This window comes from Rana temporaria, chromosome 10 (genome assembly GCF_905171775.1).
Source record: "Rana temporaria chromosome 10, aRanTem1.1, whole genome shotgun sequence".
NCBI classification, from domain to species: domain Eukaryota; kingdom Metazoa; phylum Chordata; class Amphibia; order Anura; family Ranidae; genus Rana; species Rana temporaria.
In genome coordinates, this window is record NC_053498.1 from 125,408,342 (window position 1) to 125,424,396 (window position 16,055).

The 16,055-nt window shown below is 42.9% G+C and overlaps 1 protein-coding gene across 2 annotated transcripts in view; it reads left to right on the plus strand.

The window, feature by feature from the left end:
• Positions 1 to 15,752, plus strand: part of FLI1 (Fli-1 proto-oncogene, ETS transcription factor) — a 92,988-nt gene extending 77,236 nt beyond the window's left edge. For both annotated transcript variants that reach the window (XM_040326204.1, XM_040326205.1), the window contains exons 6-9: positions 3,133 to 3,198; positions 6,315 to 6,377; positions 9,788 to 9,835; positions 13,809 to 15,752. In XM_040326204.1, coding sequence (XP_040182138.1) covers positions 3,133 to 3,198; positions 6,315 to 6,377; positions 9,788 to 9,835; positions 13,809 to 14,335 — 704 coding nt within the window. In that variant the 3' untranslated portion in view covers positions 14,336 to 15,752. The remainder of the gene's footprint in view (positions 1 to 3,132; positions 3,199 to 6,314; positions 6,378 to 9,787; positions 9,836 to 13,808) is intronic.
• The last annotated feature ends 303 nt before the right edge of the window (positions 15,753 to 16,055 follow it).

Sequence of the window (16,055 nt, forward strand, 5' to 3'; positions counted from 1 at the left end):
CATTTTATGGGGATTAGGACCCCTCCTTATTCAGGGCTAACAAATATAACCAGTAACATTACCATTTGTGATATTACTGGGTGTTTGCTATGGAGCCACTCATTGATTGCATAAGGTTGATTTACAAGGCAAATAGGCTGTTCACTTTGAATGGGAATTTTTACTTTGGAAGGGGATTTTCTGTTAGCTTAGTAAAAGAGGTGAAAGGTCATTTTGCAAAGAAAAAAAAAAAATCCAGCATGAAGTGGGCAGAGCTTCACCTTATTTAGGGTCAATGCACACTGGGCTTAAAGGTCTACAGGAGTTTTGCATATTTTTAATCCTTGTTGAAGCAGCTCAATGTCCATGCACATTAGGACATTTATAGGTATATTTTAAGCTCAGCGTTTAGGAGGCAGAAAAACAAACAAAAAACTTCTGGTTTGCGTTTTCAGTTGGAGCCTTCTGGCAGAAAAGACGCAAAACACACCTAAATGCGCCTCAACATGAGTACAAAACAGCTTTAGATGGGGGGGGGGGGGGGGGATTCTGCCAAGGGAACTGGCATTTTTTCAAAACAAGTGTGCATGGAGCCAGCTTTATGTAGCCACTAGCCAATATTTACAGCGGTTGCAGTAAAATGTGGCAAAAACGTGCCACGATTTTGTCGCGTTTTACTGAGGTCGGTGGTCAAATCGTCCCTTTCTTCAACATGATTCATGAAGCTCACCTAAAAACGCGGCAGCTCCCAAACTTTGCTAAAAGCCTATGAGCTTATATTGAGTTGAGTTTAGAAGCTTTGGTTAAAAAAAACACACCAAAAGCTCAAGTTTAGGAGCTGCCAGTGTAGGCGAGTGTACATTAAGCCTAAGGTCCATGCACACTAGCATTTTTTATAAGCTCAAAATAAAAGCTGGGTGAAAAATGCCGATATTGGACATTTTTTTGTGCTGGCTTGTAGCAGCGTTTTAGTAGCTTTTAAAAGATTTTAGGAGCATTAGTGTTTTATTCGTGGTTTTACAGTAGATGAAGAAAAAATAACAGCTAAAAAATAATAATCTATACCAGGGGCCTTCAATCTTTTTAAACATAGGGCCAGTTTATTATTGTTCAGACTTTAGGAGGGCCAATGGCCCACTATGGTCAATGGGAGTAGAAAATGCCTTGGGATTGGTGTGTCAGTAGGAGTAAAAAAAGTTACATAGCGGCTGTGGTCGGTAGGAGGAGGAATTGTGCATTATTGTTGGTATTTGTGGGAGGAATAGAACCCCAACATTCATATCATTAGAAGGAATATTTGATATTTTTAAAAAAAAAATAAAAAATTTTACTTAGCCGAAATAGCTGTTGCTATGCGGAAGTCCCGAATTTGCCTCTTCATCCTCCGCGGTGGATTCTCTTCCTCCTCCTACACTCGGTTTCTTCTTGTGAATCGGGCGCGCTACATTCTGAGAACTGTGTGTATCCCAGAAAGCAGCCGGCCCATTCACAAAGCGCCGCGCTGCTCACGCATGCACAGTAGGAAACAGGCAGTGAAGCCGCATGGCTTCACTGCCTGTTTCCCTTACTGTGGATGGTGGCGCCTGGAGCTGCCAGGATCGAGGATCGGCCTCGGAAGGGCCCGACATCGCTGGCGACAAGGACAGATAAGTGTCCTTATTAAAAGTCAGCAGCTACAGTGTTAGCAGCTGCTGAATTTTATTATTTATTTATTTTTTACCGGACCTCCGCTTTAATGAGAGAAATGATGAATTGTGTTGGTGTATGTTGATGGACAGAAGAATGGTGCCTTATCAATGGTGTCAGTAAGAGGAAATAATGCATTGTATGAAAGAGGAATAGAGCCCCAAGGGCCACATAAAGGGAAGCAAAGGGCCACATCCAGCCCTTTGGCCAAAGTTTAGAGCAGGGGCGGCCGCTCCATTAGGGGCGCTTCCACCCCTAATCCAAGCATCTGGCCCCTAACCTAAATGCAGGGCACCCGACGCATGAATTTCTATGGCGCTTTTTTTTTTTGGAAGCCTGAGGCTCTAATTGGATTAAAAAAAGGGTGGGCTTAGGGCGCAGAGCACTGCGTCCTGAGCCCACCCAGTTGTGTGACAATAGCAAATTAATATATGCCATTGTCTTCCTGCTTCTCCTCCTGGCCAATCAGGAAGCGTGTCTTGAGACCTGATTGACCGAGAGGAGAAGGGACCGTATTGGCTGGTACCGGGGGAGGATGTACGTGGAGATCCGATGGAGGCTATCCTCATTGGTGGGAGCTATCTCGCTCTGCATGAACACTGGAGCCCAACTGTCTGAGTACCACCCATGGGGGGAGGGGGTGTGCTGGAGGGCATGGGGTTCTAATGGTTTGTTTTCACATACAAAGCCCACCTAGCATCTGGGTAGCTCATAATCTATGAACAATACACCCAATCATGTTTGCATCGCACAGAAGTGCATATAATAATAGAAAGCTTTTCAGCCAAGTCAGGGCTAGTCCTCCGAGCTGTGTGAATTGGGAGTCTAATCTGATGAAGTTCTGGATTCTGAGGGAGTGAAGCCATAAGTGTGGAAAATGTAATGTTTCCGGGGAGACAAAAAAATTCTAAATGTCTTCTGTGCAGCAGCACTTTTCTCTATGCTTTGCAGACGTTGAGCTCTAGCTTTGGCTGTCGGCCCTAGTTGTGTCAGGCTGAAAACGTTCTTTTCTTAAAACAATCTCTATTTACGTGGGTGGTGTCTGAGCCTCTGGCATTGCATCTCTAGCGATCGCCGACTCAGTTAACCCGCTAATTCCAGGAGAAAAAAATGAAAATTTTGGTAATGAACTTTAAAATGTTTTGGGTCAGACTTTAACTTGGAGAAACTCTTGAAATATCGACTTAAGGAACCCCTATCAATAATTACTATATCTATAGCTCCCAGTACATTGGAGAGAGAGGGTGAATCTCCCTAACAGGGGCACTGATGGCAATAAAAACAGTCAGGGGTTCCAATTCCTCTCCATTCTATCCAAAACAAAATACTTTATTTTTGAATATGTACTGAATTTACAATTCTGTTCCTCCTTACTAGGTTCAAAATTTCCAACATTGTGTATCTAGCCTACATAAAAAAAACTATCACTATAAAACAAAACAAACACAGAATATTTGTCTTCAACAGAACCCTTGTATGAGTCTGTCCGGAGATCGGGCTGGGGAAATAATGTGAACTCGTCTGTTACAAAAAGTAAGTCACCTCTTTCATTTTTCAAGAAAGTCATCTGCTTATCCTGCACATATCAGATTATTATGTTAATGGAACCAAAAAAAGTCCAACTCCAGGCAATTTTTTTGCAATTTTGTACAGAGTAAAGAAGTGTAGGCACCCTTGTTTTAACTGCTTCCAGTGGCCTGCATAGGGGAGTTTTAGCCAATTTCCTGTCCTAAAATGTGTCACCTGTTACCTGTACAAGAAGTAAAAGGGAAATGTTCTCAGTTAAAACAGGGACACCAATAAAATCTGACAGATTTTATTTTAATACTAAAATATATATTGCGAATCCACTGTGGGCATCGCATGTTTCTCGGCGGCAGTTCACACTGCCCTATGCGAACAGCTGGCAGTGCGATCTGCAAACTCGGACTAGAATTGGATCGCATGAACACCCATGCTATACGATTCTGCTGCTGAAAAAAAAAAAAGTGTCCTGTGCGAGTTTGATGCAAATTCAGCCATACGATCTTTATGGCTGAAATCGCATCGCACAGAGATCGCATGTGATTTTCACTGCAGTGCGGTGCGAATCACATGCAATCTCTGACATCGCATCAATGTGAACCAGCCCTAAATACCAATAATTCACCTAGTGAGTTTAGTTACCACCTTAATCAGCCACAGAACCTGTGTAATTCTTATGTGTTCAGTTTTAAAAGGGATGCGGTGGCAACCATTCCCCAGCTGGTGGTAATGATCCTGTAATGCATTTAACCCAGATTGGGCCTAATCGTAGATAATGCCCAATCCAGTTGAAACACATCAGAGGGATGTGGCCAATAGGTGGGGACTGTAGCTGAAGCTTTCACTTTGAGATGTAGCTGATATACATAGATTGAGGCCTGGGGATTTGTATTATTAAATTCAATTAATTTACATAATCATTGGTCAAGTGCAGGAAATAAGCTGGTTCAGATAACCATGGTTCCACTATTTGTTTACATTCAGTCTTCACTTTTTTGGCCACTTCTGCCAATTACAGCACCAAAGACTTTAATGGGACCACCTCCAATCCTCTCTGGCGTCAGGACCCAGTCACATAGAAATGTATAAGACACTTATGTTTATGCACAGCCAGGACAGTGAGACTTATGGCGATGAATGTAAACAAACACCTGCAGGCAGTGGGTACTAGGTTTGTTTAGGACAAGGGAAGGCGCAAAAAGGATAAATGCACTTGTTTTACATAACTTAAAGCGATAAAATAATTTTAAGGAATGGATAAATATATAGTTATACAATCAGGACCATATTTCAGGGTATAGGAGCTTTTTCTAAGCATGTGGCCATCTGGAGGAAGTGAGGTTGTTGCTCAGTGGCACAGATCTGTCAGTCCTGTTGTCATATCATATCATGGATTGACCAGAGAAGCGTTGAGGATGTGGGGTCACTGCACAGCACCCTGCTTCAAAGAGATATCTACTCAGTCAGCACAGTCACCGGAGCGTAGCGGACAGCAGGGTGTCAAGCAATAGCTCTTTCCTCAATAAACTGACACCATAATTCTCTGGCTAATAAAATCAGTCACACAATGCATTTCAGGCTATCAGCACTAAATAAAACCACAGCCTCCAAAACAAAATCCTACTGACCCCCTCAAATGAAATATTTATTATTTGAATGTAAGATTAAAGCCTGCCATTAAATCAGGTTGTGCTGCTTCTGCCACATTGGGAGCAGAAGGGTCTACAGATCTATGCGTGTCGTCCTCAGTTTACAACTATACACTTTTATTTTCAGTGACAACAGAGATATTCTGTTGTTAGCTGGTAAAAAGCAGCTATAACATTAACATTATTCTCTAGACCAAAATTGACAGATCTAGTAAAATAAATAAAAGCAATACAAGTAGATACTCCTCCATCATCTGATCACCCAAGGTGTTTCTGCTGGCAGATGGTTGCCCAAGCATGAACAATTGTGTCATGCGGCTATATACGGGACGGCACGCTGCACAAACCCTGGATTATGAGTGAAAACAGCAATAGCCATAAAAGGGGGGCGAGGGCAGGCAGGGGGCATTAAGTATTGTTCTAGAAAGGGAAATCAGGGGGGTTCTAAGAGTGGTGATTTCAGGGGATTTGTGTTAGGAGGAGAGATTTGGGGGGAATTTAGGCTGGGAGGAATTTTAAGTGGGGGGGGGAGAAGATGTGTACTAGGAGGGGAAATTTTAGGGGTAGAGGATTAGTGGTGGGGGGGGGGCATTTTTTTTGGGGGGGGGGGGATTTGGGAAATGGGAAAACAAAGATTTGTGCTCGGAGGCGCGATTTTTCCAGGGGTGGGGAGGATTTGTACTGGGCGGCGAGGGAATTTATGCTTAGGGAGTAAGCTTGCAAACTAACTGCTCAGTGTTTTTGTGGGGGAATTTTCCCCAACACATAATGTTCATACATCTTGGAGGGGGGGGGGGCAGTTTGGCATGTTCACCCTGGGCTCTAGATGACTTTGTGGGAGGAGTATCCAGAGAAAAGCTGAGCAAGCAAGGCACGCAAACTCCACGTAGATCGTGTTCTAGTGGGGATTTGAACTGAAGACCCTAGTCCTACAGAACAGAAGCAGTAAACACTGAGCCACTGTACAGTTCTTTACTTCACAGGGTGCCCATAAAAGAGCAATAACCACATACATAATACACTATACAGCCAAAGTATATGGACGCTACTCAAAATGATTGCGTTCAGGTGTCTTAGCCACACTGAGGTGCATCAATTTAAACACATCCCCTTCCAATCTCCATTAACAAACATTGGCAGTAGAATGGGTCATACATTTTTGGATCAAAACGAACATCAGCATGATCCTTCAAATGTTCTTTTGGCCAAGTCACACTCCAAAATCTTGTGGAAAGCCTTCCTGGAAGAGTGGAGGATGCTACAGTCACAAAGTGGGGGGGGCAACTGCATTTTAATGGTCATGGTTTAGGAATGGGATATCCACCAAGATGTTATAGGTGAGATGGTCAAGTGTCCATAAACTTTTGTCTGACATGTATGACCCTTCTTTTACTCCTGTAATTACAGCTGACTTAATGAAGTATGTTAGATTGCAATGTATACCTTGTGTAATTTAATGATGTGTTACGTTTACAGGTCCTCCAGTTGGGGGAACACAAAATGTGAATCCAAAAGCAGAACAGCAGCGTCCACAGCCAGGTACTACTCTCCGCAATATGATAAGAGACTGTTTATAAGGCAAAGGTGGAAGAATGCATCAGAGACTGATGTCTTAGTAATAATTTGCACATCAGTCAAGGGGTCTGCTTATGGTGCGGAGTGGTTCCTCAAACCTGCTGGACCCCAAAGTGTTACTCCACACTGCACCTGCAATCTACAACCCATTCATAAAATGCAGACTGTAGTCCACTGTAACCTGCAGAGGTCTAACCGCATAACACTGCAGAGATATCTCCACAATTGGAGGTGGGAACAGTCACATGACCATGACTTTATAAGATCACATGACTATGACGTCTTCCTCTCAGCTTTTTTTAATTTTAATTGAAAAGGGATCCACTTGCTTTGGGGCGTAAGGCTCATTTGTGTGGCACGGCGCTGTGCTTCATAAATATGTGTTTTTTAAAGAATTGGTAAGACCACACTGCTGCTTCACAAGTGGGACTCTTGGAGGTTCTCCACACAGCTAGTCCGGTTACATGTGCCAACAGGTTGGACACTAAAGCCTTTTGTATATGGTTGTACACAGCAGTACAGTTGGGATGGCTCTGGGACCCATAGACACCATATACAGCCACTTATTTAATTTTGTTTCCCTTTTTATTGGTTGAACTAGATGGACTTGTGTCTTTTTTCAACCAGTCTAATGCCCTGTACATACAATCGGAATTTCCGATGGCCTAAAATCCGATGGAATTTTTAGGCCATCGGATCGTTCAAGCTGTCTTGCATACACACTGTCAGACCAAATTCCGACCGTCCAAAAAGCGGTGACGTAAAACACTACAACGAAACGAGAAAAATGAAGTTCAATGCTTCCGAGCATGCGTGTTTTTTTTCTCCGGAGTTGCACACAGACGATAGGAATTTATTATCGTTTTTTTTTCCCCCATCGGAAAAAAATAAAACATGTTCTATTTCTAAAGAAAAAAAGTCAGATGACGCACACACTTAAAACGCAAATAGTTTGCATATAAGTGCTTCAGGCATCCCCAAATGAACTGCCTACAGGCACATGTTCTAATGCATCTCAATGGGTGGCTGTAGTGGGTCCCGGGAATGTCATTACACAGGATCTGTGCCTCCGTGTGCATGAGGCCTAGGACTAAACAAGCTAGAGGCCAATATGGATAAATGTTTATTTTGCGTTCGCTTTTTAAAAATGGCAAAAAACAAAATCTATATGTATATAGAAGTCAAGATAAACATAGGGACTTGGGTGATTCCTTCATCTGGCTACTCTTTTTTCAGGAATTTGTTTAGTTTTTGCAATGGAATAGAATATTTACATTTTAGGTTTATTTGTAATATAAATAACCAGCAAACAGAAAACTAAAAATAGATAATATGGAAAAACAAAGGGCCAGATTAACAGTCGAAATACGCCGGCGTATCTACTGATACTCCGGCATATTTTCAAATTTGCCGCGTCGTATCTTTAGTTTGAATTCTCAAACCAAGATACGACAGCTTTAGGCTTCGATCCGACAGGCGTACGGCTTCGTACGCCTTCGGATCGTAGGTGTAATACTTTGGCGCCCGCTGGGTGGAGTTTGCGTCGTTTTCCGCGTCGGGTATGCCAATTAGCTGTTTACGGCGATCCACGAAGCTACGCGCGCTCGTCGCATTCTCTTACGTCGTCGCTAGTCGGCTTTTACCGCCGTAAAGTTACGGCTGCTATTTCATGGCTTATATTTAGACCAGTCATGTTAAAGTATGGCCGTCGTTCCTGCGTCAAATTTAATATTTTTTTTTTTTGCGTAAGTCGTCCGGGAATAGGAAAGGATGTAACGCACGTCGCCGTTCAAAAAATTACGTTGGTGCGACGTCATTTCGCGTAAAGCACGGCGGGAAATTACAAAACGAAGCATGCGCAGTACGTTCGGTGCGGGAACGTGCCTAATTTAACACACCCATTTGAATTAGGCGGGCTTGCGCCGGACCGATTTACGCTACGCCGCCGCAAGTTTACAGGCAAGTGCTTTGTAAATCAAGCACTTGCGCTGAAAACTTGCGGCGGTGCAACGTAAATGGGATACGTTACGCCGCCGGAATTGTACATGAATCTGGCCCAATATGTCTTACAGAAAGGCCTGATTCAAGCAAGTATGGTTTTTAGATGCAATTTCAGTCACACAGAATCGCATAACAAAGGAAATCAGATTGGTGCCTTTTCACATCAATACGACTCTGCAAAGTGATTTTGGAACAAAGGTCCCTGTACTACTTTGGTGTGATATACAGTGCAATTTGGCCCCACAGAATGTGCAAACCACATCCTAAGTGCAACCAAGACGCAACAAAGATACACTACAAAAATGTATCGAACATCAGATCAAAATTGCATCGTAGTGGTGTAAATCGAGCCTAAGGCCCCTTTCACATTGGCTGACCAATCGTCCGTTTATTACAAGTCCGTTTACGGACTTGTAATGCATCCCTATGGGATCGCGTCCGTTAGCGGATGGAGCATCTGCCAACGTCCGCAACCATCCACGTCCGTCAGGATCCGGTTTTTCGGACGGAAGAAAACCCTATTTTTTCTTCCGTCCGGCAGGAACGGATCGGATGAAGACGGACAGACGGTCCGTCTTCATTCGATTCCCCATAGGGGAGAGCGGAGGAAAGACAGGGCGGTCTCTGCACAGTGTGCGGGGACCGCCCTGTCCGCCGACAGCTCAGCGGGGATTACGGATGATCCCCGCTGAGCCGACGGACACACACAAAAACGGTCCGCTCCGTGTGAAAGAGGCCTAAAGCTGCAATTTGATAAAAAGTGATCTGCGAAGATCCCTCCTATACTTTAGGTTTACTGACCAACCTATCCCTGTGTCTAAGTACTGTGGAGGAGGGGGATTTCCCAAATGTAGCCATACGCCAGTAGAATTTTGCTCAAAAAAGCGTTTTTTTTTTAACATTCGTTCAGTTATCCAATGGTTGGCTGGGTCAATCAACAAATGATTGTCATTGTAGTGACCAACAAATTCAAAGGGGCAGGATGGAAAATTTTCCTCAAATTGTCCATCAAATGTCAAATTTCAGTTAAAACCATACAGATTATAAGTAGCAGGCCTGGGCAAAATTTTAAAGGCTTTTGAATGAAATTAGTTGATTCAATGATAGCACGATTGAATGTTCTGATGATTTTCAGGTTTTCCATATGAATGTTCGATTCAAAAATCTAACTGTGTATGACCAATTTAAACCTACGCTGATTTTAAGTTGTCATTTGCATAGAAACCGCACTGTGAGGAGTGAGGAGTGTGACAATGAGGGCATGTTCACATGCACAATAAATAAGAAAAATCTGGCACAGAAAATATACCGCACATAGTTGAGGAATCCACAAAGTAGAATACACATTTAACATGATCTATTCTTCTTTTTAGACCCCTACCAAATACTGGGACCCACAAGCAGCAGGCTGGCAAATCCAGGTGAGAAAAACGACTTGAAATGAAAAGCATGTTTCTATACTTTCAACAGGCAGAATTTTTACTGTAAAATTACTATAAAATGCGCAGTGAAATATATGGTAATCTTTAACGGTAACCTTTACAATTTAGTTGGCAGTTCAGCATTCAAAATTTACAATCCAAATCATAGAATTTACAAGCAAAGCTGTATTTAGCATTACATATTTAGCATTACATTCCTGTGTGGACACTGCCCCCTAGTGGATGCTTTGGTTTATGCAGACATTCTGAGAAATGTTTCTATGCATGGGCAAGAACAGTGTGTCCATAAAATATCAATTCCTTTTAAATGTCAAAAGACAACCTGGCATTCTTACACATACAGAAATGTGTGCATGTGCCTCAGAAGTAAGCAGTTTACAGCAGTGAAAAAGACAGCTCACAGCTAATAAAGTAAATAGCACAACTTTTAATTTTGCACAAACATTTCCACAAATTTTTGGTGGGGGTTAACCTAAAAAAAAAAAAAAATAATAATAATATTAATTTCGTCATGCTGAAATTGCTTCCTCCCCCTCCGCTGCCACACTTAGCACTTTGGGGGGGGGGGGGGGGAAATCGCAAGTTACTTTAAAGCGGAGGTTCACCCAAAAATCCACTTTTTGACATTAGCTGTAGCATACTGCTAACATCTGCAGTATGCTGTTTTTTTTTTTTTTTTTCCCCTTGTACTTATCGTTATAGGAGCCCTTGTTTTCCGGCTCCGAGCAGGGAATCCTGCGGGGAATGGGCGTTTCTAAGCGAAGAGGAGTTGATTGACGGCTGCTAAGGCGCGTCACGCTTTCCGAAAAAACCCAAAGTCACACTCGGGCGTTTACGGCGCCTGCGCCTGCCGTGTAGAGCTGACTGCGCAGGCGCCGTAAACACCCGGAAGGCGTGACGCGCTTTAGCAGCCGTCAATCAACTCCTCTCAGCTTAGGAACGCCTATACCCGGAAGTAACCCCCCGCTCGGAGCTGGATAACAAGGGCTCGTATAACGATAAGTACAAAAAAAACAAAACAGCATGCTGCAGATGTTAGCAGTATACTGGAGGGATGTAGCTAATGTAAAAGAGTTTATTTTTGGGTGAACCCCCGCTTTAAAGATAAATAAAACAAAAGTTAAACAAATACAGTTGACTGCCTACAGGGCCCTGCAAGAGTCAATGATAACTATTGAGAAAAGGTTCAAATATCACAAACCAAAATACAGACCTGTGCAAGAACACGGTGGAGGGGTCCCTCCAGTACAGTACTATCAGCACTGAAGTAGCTCTCCACCAGCTCTCAGGAACAGCAATACTGTACAAAATGAGTATGAAGTAATTAATCTATGTATACAAGTCTATAACTCTTTAACTCCCCCTAGCGAGCAGTCCTGGGACACGTGTCCTATTATGGTGGCTTAGTTGATCTAAGCCTTACTTGACTAAGCCTTGCAATGGTTCCTTTCCTGTTAACTAAATTCTTCGCTAGCATTAGTTGGTGCACATAAACAATTTGTAATCCAATGGGGAGAAGTAAACTGGAAATGAACGTTAAAGGAAGTATGGCGTGTTGGCCACACAAATGCCAATTCCTGTAATGCACAGTCACTGCCGGATACAACGTATCCCTGCACGTGGCGTGTTAACCTCCAAGCAACAATGGTGAGTCTACTAGATCCACCTTCCTGCACTTCAGTTATTATGTAGTTGGGCAGGTGCCCTTCTCACCCAATGAGGCCTCGCCTCTCCGATATGCTCCGTCAGTAGTATCCAGGTCTCGGCCTCTCCGCAACTGACAGTCCCTGGTTTTCTGCCCAGTCGTCAAAATGCCAGTGAACAGGTGACACTGGTTGCCCTGGAACGTAGGCCAAACACTCCGTCAAAGATACCCTCTTAGGATGGGCGATCCGCGCTGGCAACTGTAGGCCCAGGCTTCCGAGGCCTAGGCTTCCTTGAAGCAGGCCTCGGCACCGGCTTCCTGCTTGCTAGAAGAGGCTGTCCCAAGAGAGCGAGAGGAGGCCTTTCTTCCCCTTAAATCCGATCACCCAGCAGGCTGTGCGGGGTGCAGTGCACTTTGGGTGGCACAGTTGCACCGTGGGCATCGTAGTCTGTCAACACCCGAGGCACTGGAGTCTTTATCTCCCTGCACTTCAAGTCCCATAATGCATTGTTGTAATAATGTAAAACCAAACAAGTGGTGGCAGTATAACGATTGGCCACCAGAGGGAGCAAAATTCCTTCTTAATTATAAAGTGTAGTCTTTCAGCCACATTGCAAAGTGGCACCTCGCCACACTTAGAAGGAATAGTGGCAGTGAGAAATCGGCTATGGTAGTTTGGGGTGATCACTTTTTTGCTTGCAGCTTTATTAATTTTTTATAGCTGGTGCCCCATTTTATTTATATAAGATAATTAACATAAAAACACAGAAATTCTGTCATATTTTAATTACAAAATGCTTCAAAAGTAGTTAAAGTGGAACCCCAGCCAAAACGTTTTTAGTTTCAAACGTAATTGTCACTTAAAAAGCCTGCATTCTGCACATCTATTCGGCTTTAGTTGCCAGCTGATGGAACTTGTCAACTCTCCTAAGATTAAATGAACAAACAGGTTGGCTGCGGTCATGGTGGCAAGTGTCCCAGTGGCAATAAAGACCTCACAGTTCTTCCCACCTTACGCTAAGGCAGTGGTTCTCAACCTTTGTACTGCCTTGACCCCTTGATAAAATTTCCCAAGTTGTGGCGACTCCTAACAGTAAAATTATTTTCGTAGCATGAGTTGTCAGCACTCAAGGCAAGACAAGTAATTTGCGCCTCTAACCCACGGACATTTAGCGCTCCCCGAGTCCCTTCCACTCATACAGTATTAAAACCCCTATGGTACATTTTAGGATGTACCACTCTCTTTGTTCACTGAGTCTCCAACTTTGTCGTGTCTCATAGCAGTGACACCCATGCGGAAATCAGGAGATAGGGTCTCCTCCAGCCCCTCCCACTTCACATTCCTCACCAGTCAGCTGACCTCTAGTCTCTGCCCTCCAGCCATGCCGTGAACTGAATGGGTGGCTGCAAAGAGGCTGAGTGGACAGCAACAGGATCCAGGGACAGCCCTGCTGGGCGGCCGCAAAAAGGTTGGTAGAGTGGTGCAGGCCCAGGCTTCGGTGACCCCTGGCAAATCATCATTCGACCCCCAGGTTGAAAAACAATGCGCTAAGGCTTAAAAAAAAAAAATAACATTTTGAACAAATAACTTGGTTGCTCTCCAATGACATCAGCTGAAAGCTTTATTACTCCAAGAAATCTCATGAAAAAGAAAAAAAAAAAACAAACACATGCATTGCTATGTATTTACATGCAAATTTCAGTGTGTTGTTATGAGCATTACATCCATAGATGTGTTTGTTCCTACATTTTATCTATTAGTTGTCTTATCACATTAGTTTACTTTTACTTACATTGTGTTTATGCATGTTTATTTGAATTTTAGATGCATATATGTGCATTGCAGGAAAAATCCAGACAGCTTATTTTCACACAGCTTTGCACTGTACACGACACCAGCATTTGGTTGTGAACAAGGTCCATAGAACGCAATGGACTTACCTTGCAGATCGCTTCCGTCTAGTGCAGAAAAGCACAGGTCTTTGCACGTAGCGTGAACTCCTTTTTTTATTTTACCCTGGAGCAATAAAGCTTTGTAAAGACAGTTGTCATTGGAAAGCGTCCAGCTTGTTTGTTCAAAACATTTTTAGCTTTGGATAGAGTAAGGTGTGAAACACTGTAATGTTTTTAGAGCCACTTGTTACCATAACTGATAGCGAGGGGGAACAGTCATTACTGGAATATGAGGTGATATCTTCCAGTGTGAAAAATTGTGGAAAATTGTGGAGATGTCCTCCACAGAAATTAAGTGGACTTGATTATTTAAAATGTCTTCTTTAACATGCCGTTCTCTTTCGTCTCCCGCAGGCAGCGGCCAGATCCAGCTGTGGCAGTTTCTCCTAGAGCTGCTCTCAGACAGTGCCAACGCTAACTGTATCACCTGGGAGGGCACCAATGGGGAATTCAAAATGACAGACCCCGACGAGGTGGCACGGAGATGGGGCGAGCGGAAAAGCAAACCCAACATGAACTATGACAAGTTAAGCCGAGCGCTGAGATACTACTATGACAAAAATATTATGACTAAGGTTCACGGCAAACGTTATGCCTACAAATTTGACTTTCACGGGATTGCTCAAGCTCTACAGCCTCATCCCACCGAAACATCTATGTACAAGTATCCATCTGAATTCTCATATATGCAACCTTATCACACGCACCAACAGAAGGTTAACTTTGTACCGACGCACGCTTCGTCTATGCCAGTAACGTCGTCTGGCTTTTTTGGACCAACTTCACCATACTGGAGTTCACAGAATGCAAACATCTACCAAAACCCGGGCCTTCGGCATCCTAACAGCCATGTCCAGCCACACCTGGGAAGCTTCTATTAGACCTTTTTCCTAACTTAATTGGCGGTTCTTCCTTGACATACATCTCATTGTTGTGGACAAAATCCCCAAATCACCTTGGAGTCCAGAGTGAACAAGTTTGATACCATATCAGTATTCATTTTCTTTCTCCTCTTTGTTGACGTTGAATGTGACCTCTGTGAGCCAGTATTAGTTCAAGCTGCCAGGAATCTGCTTGAACCCTGGGATGCGATATGGAAATATAACCAGCACACACAGAGAGGATCTAACCAAGAAAATCCTAATATACTATTTTTTAAATTTTGACATTTATGTCAGCATGTTTTGACATTTGAACTTTATATATTCTCAGATGCACTGGATGGCACAGGGATAGTCTTTAAAGCTGACTGGAAAAACAGCATATAAAAAAGGACAGTAATAAGAGCCTTACTTATTACCTATTGGAGTACACAACATTCCAGCAACTAATGTCACTGAATACAGCGCAGGAAGATTAGCTCAAGGTAACGCTTTAAGAACACAATCCAGTCACCAATTCTTCTTTTAGGGGTTTCCTTGCCCACATTGATTTAAAAAAAAAGGGGGAGTTCATAACACTTAGAGGGCATGCATGGCAACCAATCAGCTTCTTCAGTCAAGCTTTGAAAATGAAAGTCAGAAGCTGTTTGGTTGCCAATACACAGAGGTCTCAGTTTTGATCAAATTCTCCTCATTTATCATGCAGGGATTCACCCACAAAACACATAATCAGCTCCCTGGCTTGCTCTTGCCTCAGCACTGTTATGGCCCACAGGCTTAGACCCTTGACTGATCCTCCAGACAGTACCTAAAAGCCACATATGCATCTCTGCTCACTGACTTGGAGCCACGTGCACAACTTGTGGGGGGCTGAATTATTGTCTCATAAGGGCTGTGCACACCTGCCCAGTTTGGGTGCTTACCCCCACCAAGTCTCCAGGTCCCAAACCACGTTTAACAAATGTTCAAAGAAACTAAATTTCCTCCCAATGACACAAGCACCTTGGAGCCCCTAAACCTGCCAGGTTGAGAACAATGAGTGACACAAAACCCTTTTTATACCGTGACAATGCACCATACTGCCACAAAGTCAATCTATAACAACAATAGCTATAATAAATAAAGAGGTCCTTTTAATAAGCTTGCATTAGTTCTTCAAAAAGATGCGGGTTGAATAGTGCCTAGAGAATAAAAAGGGAGGCTGTAGTCCGTTTTCAGTGAGGATACATATGCAACTTCTATTAGAACATTTTTGAAAAATCCAAAGAGGAAAACAAGTCAAGACCAGGAAGCCTTTAGAAAACAAGGTCTGGAGTTGCCCAGTAAACTTAAATATATCCAAAACATATTATTGTCCAAATTGGATGACCTGAAAAATTAGAAGCGACACCTATAACAAAATATCCATATGCAAAAATATATCAACAATTAATTATGCATACATTTTATGTTTGTGTTAATTTTTGCATGAAAGATGTTTTGTTATAGGCTTTGTTTTTTTAACATTCCTGTTTGGAACATTATTTTTTACTTATTGGAGCGTTAATCAGGTTTCGATATTTAGCCTGAAGTATGCTTTTTGTTAACATGGATGTCAATACTCATTTAAACACTAGTAGCTGTAAACCTCAGCCCCAAATGTGTATTTTAAACTTAAAAAATACATTAAAAAAAAGGGACAAGAAAAAATCCTGAACTAGCAACTAATAAAGATCTATAA